The 17,879-nt window shown below is 44.7% G+C and overlaps 1 protein-coding gene across 4 annotated transcripts in view; it reads right to left on the bottom strand.

The window, feature by feature from the left end:
• THADA (Thyroid adenoma-associated protein homolog) overlaps positions 1 to 17,879 on the bottom strand; it is a 103,894-nt gene that overhangs the window by 25,208 nt on the left and 60,807 nt on the right. For 3 of the 4 annotated variants that reach the window (XM_075674548.1, XM_075674549.1, XM_075674547.1), the window contains 7 exons: positions 16,942 to 17,051; positions 14,971 to 15,091; positions 10,701 to 10,811; positions 10,440 to 10,562; positions 8,329 to 8,513; positions 7,000 to 7,276; positions 2,852 to 2,952 (listed from right to left, as the gene is read on the bottom strand). In XM_075674548.1, coding sequence (XP_075530663.1) covers positions 2,852 to 2,952; positions 7,000 to 7,276; positions 8,329 to 8,513; positions 10,440 to 10,562; positions 10,701 to 10,811; positions 14,971 to 15,091; positions 16,942 to 17,051 — 1,028 coding nt within the window. The remainder of the gene's footprint in view (positions 1 to 2,851; positions 2,953 to 6,999; positions 7,277 to 8,328; positions 8,514 to 10,439; positions 10,563 to 10,700; positions 10,812 to 14,970; positions 15,092 to 16,941; positions 17,052 to 17,879) is intronic. The other variant, XM_075674550.1, reaches the window with a different exon arrangement.

Here is a 17,879-nt window from a genome sequence, read left to right as displayed (position 1 = left end):
AAGTCTTGCTGCGCTCTGTTCCTGTACCCACTACACCCTTCTCAGTTTTGTGAATAAAACGACCGTAGCAGCCATTACTGGTTAGCTCACAGTGAATTGCCCTCAATTCATTTTTTAGTGCATCACCATCTGAATAGCCGTGTACGGCACACATTATCAAGGATGACACTATGGACGTCCTGTGGCCAACCGGATGACAAGAAATAAACTTCAGGTAACGACCTGTGTATGTAGGCTTCCTCTGAACTGAAAAGGTGAGATTACACTCGCTCTGGCGGACCAGGGCGAGTGTAACAAGATGTGTTGATACTACTGTTTGAATAGGTAGAACAGCTAAACAGGAAACAGTGAATGTCTTGTCGTGATCATCATCATCATCAGCCTGGCTACGCCCACTGCAGAGCAAAGGCCTCTTCTATACTTCAACTACCCCGGTCACGTGCTAATTGTGGCCATGTTGTCCCTGCAAACTTGTTAATCTCATCCACCCACCCAACTGTCTGCCGCCCCCTGTTATGCTTCTCATCTCTTGGAATCCAGACCATAGCCCTTAATGGCCATCGGTTATCTTCCATCTTCATTACATGCCCTGCCCATACCCATTTCTTTTTCTTGATTTCAACCAAGATGTCATTAACTCGCATTTGTTCCCTCACCCAATCTGCTCTCTTCTTATCCCTTAATGTTACACCCATCATACTTCTTTCCATAGCTCGTTGCATCGTCCTCAATTTAAGTACAACCCTTTTCGTAAGCCTCCAGGCTTCTGCCCCGTAGGTGAGTACTGGTAAGACACAGGTGTTATACATTTTTCTCTTGAGGGATAATGGCAACCTGCTGTTCATGATCTGAGAATGCCTGCCAAATGCACCCCAGCCCATTCTTATTCTTCTGATTATTTCAGTCTCGTGATCCGGATTCGCGGTCACTACTTGCCCTAAGTAGATGTATTCCTTTACCACTTCCAGTGCCTCGCTACCTATCGTAAACTGCTGTTCTCTTCCGAGACTGTTAAACATTACTTTAGTTTCCTGCAGATTAATTTTTAGACCCACTCTTCTGCTTTGCCTCTCCAGGTCAGTGAGCATGCATTGCAATTGGTCTCCTGAGTTACTAAGCAAGGCAATATCATCAGCGAATCGCAAATTACTAAAGTATTCTCCATTAAATCTTATGCCCAATTCTTCCCTATCCAGGTTTCTGAATACCTCCTGTAAACACGCTGTGAATAGCATTGGAGAGATCATATCTCCCTGCCTGACGCCCTTCTTTATTGGGATTTTGCTTTCTTTATGGAGGACTACGGCGGCTGTGGAGCTGCTATAGATATCTTTCAGTATTTTTACATACGGCTCGTCTACACCCCGATTTCGTAATGCCTGTATGACTGCTGAGGTTTTGACTGAATCAAACGTTTTCTCGTAATCAATGAAAGCTATATATAAGGGTTGGTTATATTCCGCACATTTTTCTATCACCTGATTGGTAGTGTGAATATGCTCTATTGTTGAGTAGCCTTTACGAAATTCTGCCTGTTTTGTGTTTGGCTGTAAACCTAGGTATGTCAAAGCACGGGATAAATTTTCTCTCTTCGTGGAACCGCATGATCCGCAGCTGCTACACCAGTGGCGACAGAAAATTCCTGGAAGTAAGCGACCAACTAAAGCAAAATAGAAAATATTTGCATAACGCTTCGAGAAGTACATGATTTTTTATATGTAATTCAGTGAACACAAGGCATGTGTCCTACTAGATGAAAAGAAAGTCCCTCAAGTTCGGAAGGGACAATGTCTAAGGAAAGTAAGATGCAATGTGGTGATGCTCAAGACAGCCCTCCTAGTTGTTTCCGTCCTAGTTACCTTTCTTAGTTAATTCACTTCCTGTGGGTTTCCTGCTCCTGTAGCTTGTACAAATCTACATACCCCCCCCCCCCCCCCCCCCCCACTGAATGCCTTGCATTAGACCTGTAAGGTTGGTTAAATGAAATAAAATGAAATAAACACATGCTTCGTATACTAATGTCTCTGCACAAGCTGCAAGAAGCAAGAACTGCACCCTACCAGCGTCAGGGCGTCCTAAGGAGACAACAAATCGGATGTGCAAGCAGGTGCGGAACCATGTCCAAGCACGGCTGTGTGCCGCTTGGAGAGACCGCAGCTTGGTCTGGCCTTGTGTCTGCTTCTTCAATTGGTCAAAGCAAGTCCCCTCCCCCCCCACCCCCCTTTAAAATTTTTTTTCTTGCGCATAGCACTGTCTTGGGAATGCGCTGTAAAGCGGCAACCGGTGTTTCAGGATCTGTCCTTTCCAGATGAGTGGAGTCAGCACTCCTGTCTATATTACTGCACAGAACAACTCCAGTCCAATGACAATGAAGATACAACTTCCAAGACGAGTGAGAGAGTGCCACAAGCAAATTTTGGAAGCTGCAGGGAAGCTCACTCGCTTTCTAGGCATGTCTCTAGAAGCAGTACGGTGCAAAGGGTCAGATTTTACACTGTTGCTATCAGGAGATTGCAGTTCATCAACGCTTTGTTGGGCAAATGACAATTTTCTCTTTCATGGACGCTTTGTTCACATTGTTGCCTATTATCAATGATTAGCAATGATGTTTTGCCTCTTGAACTTCCTAATTTCGTGGTTGAAGCAAGAGAGAAAACTTGACTTCACAGCTTCCAGGCATCACGCACTGTTTAAAACAGTCATTATAAATGGGTTTGGCTGCATTACTTCCCCAAAATGAGTCTTTTCAATTAATGCCTAGTTAAGGTTAGATGGACTATGCAGTATACAGCTAAATTTGTGGCTCACACACACACAGCTAATGATTTAAAAGCTTGAAACGCAAACTTACGAGCTGGCTAGCCAGACTTTTTCTTCCAGCTTGGCTGAGAACAGGGCGACGAACGATGGCTCCATACAAGACTGCCTTGTGTAGCCAATCACTTGCAGCACCTACAGGGTGGCACAAAAAACAGCAACCCACACATTCACTTTGTACACAAATTTCCTTGACTTTTTGAGGTGGGATACATGCTCAAAGATATTTTATTTATAGCTACTGCAATCATATGGTACTTGAACAAACAATATGAGAATGGTAGATGGCAAAATGCTTGGCAATTCACAGCAAGTCTGGGACACTAAATGGGACACCAAAATGATTTGGTTCGCTAATGCATTTGATTCTAAGAAGGCTGTGCCAAGGATTCGTCCCACCTGCAACTTAACCATTACTATATTTTAAGAAGTACATAACAGCAAGGCTTTACTGCACAAGCCAAACCTAAGCTTGTGCAAATATTCAATATTTTTCAATAACCAAGTGAATATTAACTTAGGTTTGAGTATCAGTACAGTCACCAACCAATAATTCTACCTTGTTGGGGTCTGCCATTCGTTCTGAATAACAGAGAATTAGAAATACCAGGTTCACCTGAACATGGGTGACTATATTGCACAAGCGGCAAAAAAAGGTGTGCCATATTCTCGGATGGTCACTTTCAGGGTACATCTTCCATTTCGCGTGAATAGCACAAGAGACACACTGGTGTCAAGCAGCTACAGTATTGTTCGCACAGTGCCAAGCACGCTACCTTTTGCGGCACTACCACAACATGCACCGTTGTCTATGAGCGACAGCATTGTTGCCCAGTGTTAAGCATACTATCTATCGCTTGCGCCACTAGCATGTTCATGTTCTGTATAAGGTACAAGTGCAACAAGATCCTATTGCGTCCCATGCACTGTGTGCTTTAGGTGCAACTGAAAGTGTGCGAGGGTAAGGGAAGAAAGATGGTGGCTTCATGAATGCCGCCTTCCTACGCAAGCAAAGGGAAAAAGGGGGAGGAGAGCGAGCTCGAGAAAACGCGATCAAGTGCGCGCGAGGGCGTGGGGGCCTGTCTCGCATGTCGGCATGTCTGTAAGTTGGCGCGTGTCTCGATTTCTGGTGTGCGTCTTGGCCGTGGCTGCACGTAGCCATAAGCATGGCTGAGCGCATGTGTGGTCGCACACCCTGCTTTAGAGGTAATCTGCCACATGTGAAAAAATGATGTGCCGAGAAGGCGTGGCACTTTGTAAGCTGTCTTCCCGCGCGTTTAGTAGTGAAGGCTACGTAAGCTCGAGTTTCGGTGACCCGTTGAAGTGAGAGGCAGATGAAGCATTCGCTCCCTGCTGCCTGCGCTTCTCCTGATAGCGTCGTCCCAGTGAGGGCGACGCTATCAGTCGTGGCGGCAGAGTGCACGTAAAAGCATGGCTGGCTTCGCTTTTTTCGTACCGCTGTTGTGAAGTTATCGTCGATGTACGTGGCATGAAACAGTATCATGCATAACCGATTCCCAAATTTATCAAAATGAATTATTTTCTCATTCAAGTTTGCTTTTTTTGATTGCCCAATAATTCAGAAAATTCTGTGGCCCCTTACAGTGTAAGAAAAATAGATCGGCGACTGTACTTATTTGCATAAAAGGTTTAACTTCAATAAAACGAAATTTCGACATAACAAGGCAAGTTGCCGATTTTACTGACTTCGTTATATCGAGGTTTAACTGTAGTTTCATACAAGCTCTATGGGCAGAACGCTGTTCAGAAGGCAAATTCAACAAACAAAAGTGGACCTGCGCAGTGGTGCCGGAATAGGAAGTGATGATCGCGATGCTGATGCGACCTCATAATTCAGGCAAAGCCTCCAAGGTTGGCATTTGTGTTTAAATCTCTGAGGCGTAGTGCTGTGACCAAGCCAAGGCCTCGGGGATTACCTTATAGTGTGCAATCTCTGAGGCCATACTTGATGTCTTGTATCTCTGGGGGCATACTTGAGTCTCATCGAGGTTGCCAGAGGAGATAATTGCGGTAGAGTCGGCGTATGCTACAGCCACAAACAGAGCCAAAATTATTTAATGTGGAGCTGGCGGCTGTCCAAAATATTGGTTGCCTTTACACGTTAAGTCTATGGGGCCATTGGCGGTGCCACGAAGCTGTCTGAATTACCAAATATGTCCTGATTATTGGTGTCCGATTTATCGGTCGGCGAGTGTATTCTGAAGCACACTAGGAGGACACAGCCAAATGCATATTGTCAACTACTGTGTGGAGCAAGTCACACTATTTTTGTATTCTGATTAATCTCATGATTAGTCAGGATTAATTAACCAGCTCTGCAAGTATTAACAGTAAGGCTAAACTACCAAACAGAAAGTTGCACCGTGTTCTGAGAAACATCTCCTACATATCTTCTAACTACCAACTAGTTACATAATCACTTTGTTCTGCATCCTAAAAAAGAGCCATGAATTATGAAAAAAAGAAAATTGCATGCCTGTTTGTGTGCTGTGATGCAAGTGCTTTTACAACGCATCTAAACGAACAGCCCATTAACCCTTTGAGGGTCAATGACGTAAATATACGGCACCGTGAACAAGTCCAAAAATGGTCGCTGCCGTATATTTACGGCGCCGTCAGTACGCTTAAAAAGCGCGCCAATTTCTCAACTTTTTCTTTTCTGTCATGTGCTGCCACTATGTGGGAATACAAGGAATTTTTTTTGCACGCCTCCCTCAGTTTTTGTTGCATGGTTTGTTTTAGAGCTAGTTTGCTCCCGCGCATATATATACTACCGCTCGTGCATTGGCGCGCGCGCGCAGGCGGGTGGCGGTTTGAGTTTTGATCCCTGGGCGGTTTCGGCTTCTTGCGCTTGCAAAACTGATGGCTATCTTGTTACTAATTGCTCAAAGGGGGACCGCCTGTCTCTCGCTCGTTTAGTGCTCACAAGGCACCGCATAGGAAGGATGCCGCCATGCATGCGTTTCCTTTTCTTTTTTGGAGGCTCGCGAAAATTGCCTCTGGGTGGCGATACGATGAAGATTAGTGAAAGTTTGCCACACATTTTGCTTTTTTTGACGGGCACACAACCACACAGTTTTCTCAAGTGCGCTCATCTACGCAGTTTGATTATGCTATGGACGTAAATATTAGTGTAAGAGCAGGAACATTTGAGAGTTGAGAAATAGCCTTGTGTACGCATTTTAGAAGCCTTCAACTGTGTGTATAAGAATGCATCAAATTTTTAATTCTTATAAGTTTATTTCCTTTCTTTATTGTTGTTATTCATGAACAGACTACATATATACCAACGCAAAATATTTTTTTCTCACTTTACGGTCACCCTAGAAAAATTACGGCAATTTTTTTCCGAAATAAGTCCTGAAGAAGAATTGGATTCTGCAATAAAAAAAATTGACCCTGGGCGGTTGCATATGGCGAAAAAAAATCGACCCTCAAAGGGTTAAGCCTGGTATGCTGCCTGGTCAGCCTAGCAAGCGGGAACAACCCTCCATCTTCAACACCAGCTTCCTGTGCTTATTTGGGAAGGCCCCTCACCTGATTCGGGCCTTGTAAACAAACAAGCGCAGCTCTTAGACTACACAACTGTGATCGTGTGGGCAAAGTATGAAACAGCTGTGTGGTGCGAGAATGGTCAAAATTTCAAACGGAAGGCTGCGTGCCCTTCCCTTCGAGGAAGCCACGCTTCGAGTGAGTCACACGCACAGATGCCTCTACACTCGATGCACTGCTTGCAGCATTCCAAACCGTGGCATGCGATTTTAGTTAATCATCCAAGGCGAGGATCAGTTTGACCGTCGGAGAAAGGGATCTGAGCCTGGGGCAGTGACAGAAGAGGACAGTTGTGGGGAGTCTAGTGACGACGTGCGTCATCTAAGTGAACTCGACGAGCCACCTGTACATTGAGTGCATACTGAGAGCATCCCTTACACCTTGCTGTAAATATTGTTGCAAAAATATTTTTTTTACTGAGAGGTTTCTCATTATATTTGGCAGTGACCAAGATCCGCCACCTGCAAGTATCAGCTGGCGAACCTGAAGAGCTCATCGTCTCCACATGAGTGGGAGTCATGAGCGGAAGAAGCCACCAGCCTGTGATTTCACTGTAACGATAAATGCTCATGGTGACTCTCGGCAAGCTGGGTATCCTGATGGCCTCACCTGGAGAAGCGTTCCATGGACGGCATTGTGGCTGACGCATTGGTCGGCAGTTCCAGGCAGTGTTGAAATGAGTTGCAGTAGCAGGGTGCGTCGTGCAGAAGGCGCCACCAGTGGCACGAGCGCACGAGCTGCCAGGGCACGCACCTTCCACACGGGGCTGCGGGCGCACCGTGCGACATGAGGCACAAAGTCCTCCAGCCGAAAGCTTCCTTCCACCACAGACGGGAAAAGACGTGCCAACAGCAGCAGCACAGGAAATGCATTGGATGACAGAACCCTGGGTGGAAGGTTCATTCTGGGGATTTAACATGTCAAAACAACACTGGAGACATGAACAAGAAGAAAGGGAGTTAACCGAGAGGCCCAATTTTTATTAATCATATCATGAGAAGCCCAACAAACAAAGACGCCAAGGAAAACAAAGGGAAATTACTTATACTTACTAATAGAATTAAAGAAATGATAAAGTAATGGCAATGAAGGTGGATGAAATAACTTGCTGCAAGTGGGGAACGTTCCATCTTCGCATTACACGTGTGATGCTGGGTGCATCGCACGTGTAACGCGAAATGAGCCACTGTCACGGGAACCGCTTATGTTTCTTAATTTGATAGGCGTGCATGCGCCATTTCCGGTCACAGTACCTTATTAAGCCCTTAGCTGCCTAATAAGCATACTGGCAGCCACTCAGAGCTGTTTCCGATGTTGCTGCAGCGATTTGTGCCCTTGTTTCACTTGCCATGCGTGTCTCATACATGAGACCATTAAACGAACCTAGTATACATTCCTTAATTATTGGCACACGAATGCACCATGCACCGAGAAGCAAAGAAAAACCATCGGTGTTTTAGGAGAGCTATCAAAATGGAAGGCCGTAAGATGAAAAAACTCAAAGTTGAGTGGACGTTTGAAGCCAACAAAAGAAGCAGCGGTCGATCTAACTCTGAAGGCCTGCCAGTAAACTTATGAGGGGTCTCGGTGCTTGTATTGACAGGAGATGGCACATATGTGTGCGTAAATTAAGGAACACGTACCATGTTTCGCAACAGTGGCACCTTTCAAAGCTTTGTATGCTTCACCGCATAAGACAGCTGCATTGCGGAAAAGCTAACTTGAACGGCACTACTTTTATGTGAATCATTCATACTGTTTATCCATATACATGTTCATCCATACATACTGTTGGGGCGTTTTTTCTGTCTTTTGTTAATACAACCCGCCAGTTGATTCGACCAGTTTCACCGGTTCCATCAGGATCGAATTCATGGAAGTCGACTGTGTAACTGATGGAATGAATGGTAGGCAAACTGAGCTGAGCCAAGCACTTACAGATCGCGTGAGTAGGTGGCCGACTTGGACAGCTCTTGCAGGAGAAAACGAAAGAGCGGTGGAAAGCGCAAGAAGAAGACATGGCCTGTCAGGCAGTTCTTCCTCTGCGTCTCCTCGCGGCTACGGTTGACGCCGAAGATGCGGGTCATCAGCGTGCTGAAGAGTAGAGTTGCAGAGTTCCTCACCTGCATGCAATGATGGTTTGGTCTATAGACCACACGTGTATTCTGCTATAACACAAATTCATGTTTTGAACAGTGCTGTTTGAAGCAAATACACAGCTCAAACTAAGAAAGAGCAAAATTATTGCTCCATACTAGTTGAAAAAGGTTCCTCTGACAAACAATAATCTGCCATGAATTAGTACTTCCATATGAAGCACATTTCTGAAAGAAAAAGAAAGAACAAATTTTGTTTCATTTTTCAAGCAACAAAGATTAGTTATTTGAAAGGAATTCAATCTCAAACACATAAAAAATGTTCATGTACAGCTTACAGTATTAAAATCCAATTCGACAGTTCCTACAGAAAGCAAATCTTTTTCTGAAGTGCTATTAACATTATTTGCCCAGAAAAAAAAATGACACCACAGCTTTGCTGGAGCTGCATATAGCACTGCCAGTAAGGTAAACTTAGTAAATCCTTACACAACTCACACAAACCATGAGAACTGCTTCAAATCTCCATTCCACAGTTGAAGCTAAACATAACAGCAAATGACTAGGTTAACTGTAATACTATTATACAGCTCAGGTCCTTTATCATGTATCTGGTTATAGTGCAGGACCAGACATAATTTGGTCTTATCTGACTCCCACTTATCCTCCCATAGAATTCTGTTATATAGATACCGCTTATAGTGCACCCAGCTAGACAAGTACCAATTAAAATGCAGTTGCAGGAAAAACCCACAGGCAAGCAAAGGTACGCCGGCTAAGGGGAGACCAACGAGGCCAATGCGGAAGAGGAGATATGGAGGAGGAGATGCAGAGGAGGAGATGCGGAAGAGGAGATGTGGAGCAAGCGAACAAGCAAGAAACAGAAAGGGGGGGGGAATGCAGTGGCAGCATGCTGACTCATTATGCCCGTGGGGATTGGTTACCTAGGCGACAGAGAAGAATTTTGCTCCGGCCATTTGTCAGCCATGCACAATCTACATCAAACGCCCGCACATCAGTGCTCTTTCCCTCTTAAGTTAGCATGCAGAAAGTAAACACAGTCGCCAACTGATCTATTTTGGACACGGAAGGGGTTGCAAAAACGTCTGAATTATCAGGGAGGCCAGAAAAATTAATTGCGATGATAAATTGAATTAGTTGTTTCGGAAACTCCAGCATGGCAGGAAAATAAGTCAAGGTTGCAAGTGTGTTCTGCGTTAAGCCCACCACGATGCACATCATAGCAAAGTGCAGATATCGTGCGTTCGACCTTAATTTCACAATGCTGTCAGTTTGAACTGTGTTCCATAAATTCATCAGCTTGGAATGTTGCAAAAACATTCCAAAATATTGCAAATACAGGCTCACATGCGCTGCTGTTAGTGCAGCCTGTGCACATGATCTCGCACAAGATCGTTTTTATATATTCGTTTAGAGCTACGAACACATGACAAGGACAAGTTTCCTGTGACAGCATGACGCCCAACACACCCGTCGACTAGGCCTAACCAGCACCGTCTTGTCGGGATTTGGTGGCCAAAGTTGTGGTTTGGTGCCTAATCATTTAAATGCTTTGGAGTAGCTGTACAACACTAGGGAAAACGGAGGAACCACCTCGCTAATGAAAGTGAGGGCACATTCTGGTTGTATGCTTCAATTCCCAGAGACACGCAGCTGTCTACATGTCCTGCACATACATGCCTCTGAAGAAAATGTTGTGGTTATAGTGCGGTCCCGCTTATAGTGCAGAAATTCACAACTCCAGCAACTCATGTAATAAGCAGTCTATGCTGCACGAAAACAAAGTGCAGGCATTACACACGACAAAGCATTTTTTTTATTATTTAGCAACTTTGCCAAGAGAAACAAGAAATGCAGCTTCAACACCATCCAAAAGCTTGCACTGTTTGCTGACACATCAAAAACAACGAGCAGGAAAAATGAGGTACTCACAGACCAAATCTTGGATTCAAACCCAATAATAGCCACCTGAATGCCGTCAGCGGCATATGGCATCACTGCATCCCCAAGTCTTGCTTCTCGAAACAGTGCTCGTAGCACATTCATAGCATGAACCTGAAAATTATGGCAGTGCGGTTTTAACAGTTCAAACACTGCCTGGTAAATTTGAGAGATCAGACGTGTCACCATCAGGCAATATTTTTTTTTTCACCTGAAGGTTGCATCAAAAATCAATCTGAGTAGATTCAGTACCTTTGGTTCAACTGATGCCTCAGTGTCCATGGTCGCCAGCACAAGAAGTTCTCTGATGGCTCGATGGAATGTTGCCAGTGCACGCACCTCCGGCTCCGACACTAAGATGGCCTGCAGTTAAGCCAAGAGCCTGAAATATCTTGACTCAGCATTACAACAAATCATTTACTTCAATGCAATTATTAACTCGCGGCTCCTTCATTACCTCGCAGGCCTAGTGATACGAAGAATCACATCAGTTTCGCATTCCAGAGACAACTAGCTGAAAGGCTATAGAAAAGTTTATATGCAAACTTAGCCTTCACGAGTAACTTTACTGTAATGACGCATTTCACTGAAATCACATAAGGCAAAATGTCACTTAGCTCACAGCCCCATTTGGCATCTAAATGCTTAGAATTTTTGGGGCAGTGTTTCAGGATATGGAATGTTGCCCATGTGGCTTCTTTCGCTATGACTTTTAACCGTTACAGCGTCGGGCTTTTTTTTTTTCCAGGTGATGCAAACCCAGCATCAATATTTTTTTTCATATTACAGAAAACACAATGGGTTATTTTTGGTAATGCAGAAGGAAAAAAAAATGACACATTACAAAACAATGGTTTATTTTTGGCAATGCAGAAGGGAAAAAAAGAGACAAACATAATTGCAAATGCTCTCTTGGTAAGGTCCTCGCATTCCTATGACAAAAGAAATAAAGAAAGTTGCAGACTCAGAAACACCATCATCCTCAGCACTTTTTCATGGTGTCAGGGTCAGAATCTGCATGGTTTAAACTGCCTCTTTCTCTGACGACAACCTGTTATCTTCCGAGACTGAGCTTGGCTCGCATTTGGAGTCGGAAGAGCCACCGCTCCAATGAACAAATGAAGTTGCCTTCTGAGCAGCCATCTCAATGTGATCATGTGGCCACGCTCAAAGAAGGAGTGCTTTTGCTTATTCAAACACGACCAGACAAATCAAAGAGAGCAACAAATGAAACTGAGTGCAACAAATGAAAGAGATATGACAGAGGCCAGAGCCATCCTGGAAAAAGCACATGAACAGAAGGAGCACCCTCAACACTGGAAAGCAGGTGTGCTGTAGTATTGAATATAGCGGGAGAAGAGAGAAAGAAAAAGCAACCTTCTATGAACATACAACAGATGGCAAAAACATGCAAGAGTGGTGGCCCTGTGTACCTGTGCAAATATATGAATCGACATTCTCTGCCATAGTGGTGTACCAAGTCTAGGAGCCACCCCTCCTCCTCTGAGGACAAGCACATAGTGTGGCACAACCACATCCACGCAGGGGCACGTTATGCAGCCACTAACAAAACAAGACCCAGCAAACTTAGAGAAAGGAAAAATATGCTTCTAGAAATACAGTCGACTTCCATTAAGTCGATCCTGATGGGACCGACCAAACTGGTCGAATAATCCGGAGGGTCAAATTAAACAAAAGGCAGAAAAAACGTTGAAACGCGGTTGATTCCTTTGGCTGCATTGTTTCTGAAGTTAGCTTCGCCACCATACTGTGATATTATGCGGCGAAGCATACAAAAAAAAAAAATGGTGCCACTGTTACGGGACAAAGCATGTGTTCCTTAATTTAGACACGCATATGCGCCATCTCCAGTCACAATACGAGCACTGAGACTCCTAATAAGTTTACTGGCACGCCTCCAGCGTTTTAGATAGATACCTGCTCTTTTGTTGGCTTTAAATGTCTCCTCGACTTTGAGTTTCTTTTTTATTTTGTTGCTCTTCTGTTCACTAGCTTCCCCAAAACACAAATGGTTTTTATCTGCTTCTCAGCGCATGCCGCGTGAGTGCACATATAATTAAGGAACGCGTACTAGGCCCCATTAAGTCTCATAGGAACGCATGGCAAGTGAAACGAGTGCGCAAATCATCACAGTAACATCAGGAACAGCTCTGAATGACTGCCAGTATACTTATTAGGTGTGTCAGTGCTTGTACTGTGACCAGAGACTGTACGTGTGCACCTGTATAATTAAGAAACCGGTACTGTCTTGCGACAATGATCCCGTTCCATTCCCGGTATGATTCACTGCATAACACGGCTGTATTTCGGTGAAGCTGACCAGTCAAGTTCAAAATTCAGACAAAGGCCAATTTTGAGACTGAAGAAATTGCTGGCTCTCCCGTAAACGAGAGGAGATGTAACGATGAAATGGTAACCGGCAAAGCCGATTGGTTGAAGATGATAAGTCAAACCTCGATATATCGAACACGGATATATCGAATTATTGCGTATATCGAACACTTTCTATATCACGTGGAAAATCGCATGCATTTTTAATTTTTTATTTCGAACAGGGCCAGATGTAAAATGGATATATCGAACTCCGCCGCCCCAGACCAAGTGCACTCTGTTGACAAGCGGCGAGCTTTCCCGCAATACTCTCGAAGATAGCGGCGGCACGATGGGCGTTCCAGACTGCTGCATACGACAGCTGCCCACATCGGTTGTGCCGAGGGCGCCATTTGAACATAGCGGCGTACACACGCAGCGGCTTGGAGCCAGCACGGCCGCCTCGATCACGCGCGCATGGTGGGGCAAGCCGCCAAGCCACCTCGATCATGTGCGCATGGCGGGGCTTGCCACCGCCGTGCGCGCGTGATCGAGGCGGCCGTGGAGCCAGTTGGAGCGCTTTGTCGGTGCTGAGCCACACAGCATGTGCATTGAGGACTTCGTTGGCAGTGACGACATAACCGGAACAGTGGCGGAGTTAAACAGACGTGAGATCGCGGCAGAAGTGACTGCTGAGCGGCCAAACGAAGACGCTGCCGAGGCTGATCCAGCAAGCGCTGATGTTGCCCCGCTCCCGACTGCAACTGAGGCTGTAGCTGCTTTGGCCGTTGTACGCCGCTACTGTGGCGCAATAGAAGGCACTGGACCGTCTCTTGTGGACCGTTTGGACTATGTTGAGGACGCCGTGGTCAAGCACGCGGTTGCCAATATGAAACAGGCTACGCTGCTTCAGTACTTTCAGCGAACGAAATAAATACTTTGTTTGAAGCTTCATGTGAGTATCTACTGTGCCATGATTGGTTCATTGATTGATTTGTGCTCGTTTTTGACGCGTTTTCTACGTGATTTTATATATCGAATTCTGGCTATATCGAACTATTTTGCGATCACCGCGCTGTTCGATATATCGAGGTTCGACTGTACTAGGCACAATCTTAATATGGGTGTTGTGCATGCTTGCAATGACACAACCCACTGCACCACACCGTACCATGCCATACTGTGCACTGGTCCATATGGATGCTGCCCGGCTAGAAGAAAACTGGCTGAAGGCGACACGACAAGCAGCAAAATACACCAGGGAGAAAGAGCGCACTGCCTAGCTAGAAGAAAAAAGCAGCTGAAGGAGGCACCACGCAGTGTGGCGCCATCTCTTCAGGTGATGCAAAACCTGCACTGCGGAACTCACGGACTGCTGACGTTCCAAAGAGCATAGGCAACCCCATCTTAGCACCAAAAGATTACACTCAAGTGTATGGTGCCCTGTATCTGCCTTTTAAGAATCGTTATCGGAAATGACAAATAAAACTTCAGCGTCCCAGAAATACAGCTTGAATGGTATTGTGAGCAAACATTAGAAAGAAATCGGAAGGAATATTTTTTTCTAACTTGTTCGGGAAGTAACTAGCGTAAGTAATGCAGTCTCGATTGGTTGCCTGGATTATCTCGTTTTGTTCTCACAACTTGTCCGGATGTTCTCGTTCGAGTGCCTGGATGAAGGCTCTGGCTTTTGGCTCAAGGTCACTTGAAGGTCGCTGACAATGGGAGCCGAAAGCATTTCATGCTTAGTGATGAAGTTTGGGCTCATAGAAATGCATGGGCGCCGGCTGGGATTTTCAGTTGGGATAGAATTAACCAAAAAATCTAATTAACTGGAGTCAAATTAACAGAAGTCTACTGTATACCACAGATAGCAGACCCACCTCGAAACTTGCCAACTTTGTATAACTATGAACATCCGAAGAAGGTACTGAAGAACATAAGCTGCCTTAGTGACATGGCGGGACAGAAATGCGCGAAAGTACAAGTATGTCAGTGACATTAAAAGGGTTAAGAAATGCCGCCAGTGATCACTTGCATAACCAGTGGGCTGTCATTAGGTATTGTTTAGTTGGTAAGATGGCCCAGTTATGTGGTGGGATAAACTGAGTCCCTGAATTTACAAGGGAGTGCTAGTTTACTGATGGATTGAATATCAACTGTCGGAGAGTGGGCAAAGCCCTTCACCTACCTGAACCATAAAGGGAATGCCAGCACTCCGGCGTGTGGCACAGACACCTTTCTCTTTGATGACCGCCATGATGTTCCCAAGCCAGGTAGAAGGAAGCTTCGCCAACTCTGGGTGTTTGCACCTGGCATGGCAAGAAAGAAAGATGCCACAAACAAAAAGAGATTGCATTGGTTTCACAAATGCTTCAGCAGCGAGCGAGCATATTGAAGTAATACAGAAGAACCTTGGTGATACGAACCCATTTGTACGATTTTCTGGCAGGAATGTTCGCAATTGAGAACACAGAAAGTTATTCAAGTATTAGGGGTGTGCAAATATTCAAAAAGTTCTAATATTATGGAAAATAAAATATTTATTATTCATATTTGATTTGAAAAATATATATATTTGAAAATGTTTGAATATTCGGTTGGATACAAATGTTTGAATCAAATCGAATATATTGCTGGCTCTGTGGGTGAAAACACAGTTCTTAGTATTCGTTTCTATCTAATCGAAGAATACTGAGGCGATATTGTGCTGAATTTTGTGACACTTTTGTGCTGCTAGCGAAATTTCGCCTATACTGCATACTTACCCACTAAATGTCTTAACATTGCGGGAAAGCCAGCCTCTCAACAAAGGGCACGAGTTTGTGGACAGCGGGGTGCACTTTTTTTTTTTTTTGCAGTCCCACCCTCAATTCTGAGCTTATTGCTTGACAGCAAGTGTGATGAGTGACAAATGACACAGGGTGAAATGCCTCCGAGTTCACGGGCATTTCATGTGGTATAGTAAGGCACAGGCTGATGAGGACAGCTAGTGGGAATTATAGATTTCCCAAGTTAACATGAGCCAGATACATGTTTTAGTATAACAGCTTACTAGTCTAGTTTTTTAATATTTACAATACAATTACAAGGTCCCAACATAACAAATTAACCCAGCTTGCTAATAAATGCATGTGCATATCATTATTCGATATTCAATTCGATATTTGAATCTAAGTATTTTCATTCTATCGTATTCAAAAATTTTGATATTCACACACCCCTGCCAAATACAGTTATGCTTCTCTTTTAATGAATTGATATGTTCCAATAAAACATGAGCTTTTGACATCAATGTTCAGTACATCACCAAACGGTGATCATATGATACGTTTTGCAGTCATAGATCCCATGTAAACAAGAAAAGGTGGGAGGTACGCACCATCCAAAACAGTGGCCACCTGCAGCAGCAACTTACCTGCAGTATTCACCCAACTGTTCATGTGAAAATAACGGTGTGCATTCAGTTTCCTATTCCAGTACCAGCAAATCCTCATGCGGCTGGCTTGTCGCACGCAGTGTTCACAGCTATTGCTACCAAGCTGACTGCGATCAGCATCTTCACCTATCTCTGACACAGCACATGTAGCATAGCGACAGTGGAAGGGTACTGCATGCTTTTAAGAGGTGCTAACCCAAATGCACGACCATCTCTGCTGCAGGAGGCGCAATGTGAATGTCACGTCAGTTCTGGTGGTCCCCTAGTATTCCAGCATTGCCCACGAGCTAGATTTCATTTTTGTTTCCCATTGCTGTCTTACAATACACAATAGGAAAACGACAATGCATGCCTCATGCCACTCTTAACCCGCATCTCAACACTCGTTGGCATTTCATGCTGCAGCAATATGCGCCGAGTGGGCACGTGAAAACTTGCTGCCAAAATGCCCCACTCGAAGAAGCTGCTGACACAAGCCGAATTCGAGCAGTGCAAATGTAAGCTTGCTAAAGCCGCAGAAACGACAGTTTGCATCTCAGGCCGCACGAGCGTGGACATGTGCGGTGAACAATTCGTGCATTATGTAGACGTGAACTACAGTTGAGCCTGCCAAATTTTTTAGTGCCTTTGGATTGCACATTTTCCAGGTTAGTACATTTTTTCTTGCATTCTTTTCCAAACGTATCAACAAGGTTCAACTGTACCATGCAGTAACATACATACCTCCAAAGCATGTGGCAGAGCTTTTGGAAAGCAGTGTAGGCTTGCTCAAAGGCTCCGCGATGCCTCACTGTCGACATCTGCTCCATGAAGAAGTCACCAATGGACAGCACCTATGAAAAACAAAAATGAAAAGCAAATTGTATGAACACATGCCACATTTGACCTGCCTTTGTTATCTGCAACGTGGCAGCAAGTGCAACGAAATACACGGTGTGGGTGTAGCAGGTAACAGACGGGCACCACATTGAGTACTCCCACCTATGAGTTAACAACACTGTTTTATTAGCACAGGCCTATAACCCAGGCTTGTAACACATGCAGAGCAAATGCTCCACCCACTTGCTTTCTAAGCCTATTTTACGTCCACTACAGAACAAGGTTAGGGATTGCTTGACCTCTCCATATTATGTAATGAGAGAACCTAATATTGACAAGAAAAATATGGATCAATTACTGTACCAGTGTGGCCAACTCCTTAGCTCACTGGCTCTCAGAAGGTTTCCTCTTCCTTTATCTTTTTAAAGAAGAGCTTTCTCTTTTTCCTGCTTCCTCGGTGTTTGTCATCATTTCTTCACCGAATATATTAGTATATAGACAACTTCGGTCACTTGGCATGTGCTCGAATTAACCACTTGCTGCTGGCAGCTGTCTGCAGAGATGACCACTTGAATCATTGGGTATGTGCTCGAACAGACAGTTTCAGCACTCAGCATGCGTAACTGGGTATCTGCCACTAGGTATGTGCACATTCTCAGCCAATCCCCTAGAATGAATTTACCACTGCGACACAAGCAATATGAAACCTTAATTGTAGTATTTAGATATGTGTCACACTTCTCTGCGCATACAAGTCTTATCAACATTCTTCCCTCAACAGGCACCATACGTCACCTTTGCCCTCGCGATGCAGACAGCTAAGAGCTACAGGCAACAAGGCT

Source organism: Dermacentor variabilis, chromosome 11, assembly GCF_050947875.1.
Source record: "Dermacentor variabilis isolate Ectoservices chromosome 11, ASM5094787v1, whole genome shotgun sequence".
Classification (NCBI taxonomy): Eukaryota; Metazoa; Arthropoda; class Arachnida; order Ixodida; family Ixodidae; genus Dermacentor; species Dermacentor variabilis.
The sequence above is the reverse complement of the archived record's forward strand: the minus strand, read 5'-3'. Positions and strand labels throughout refer to the sequence as shown.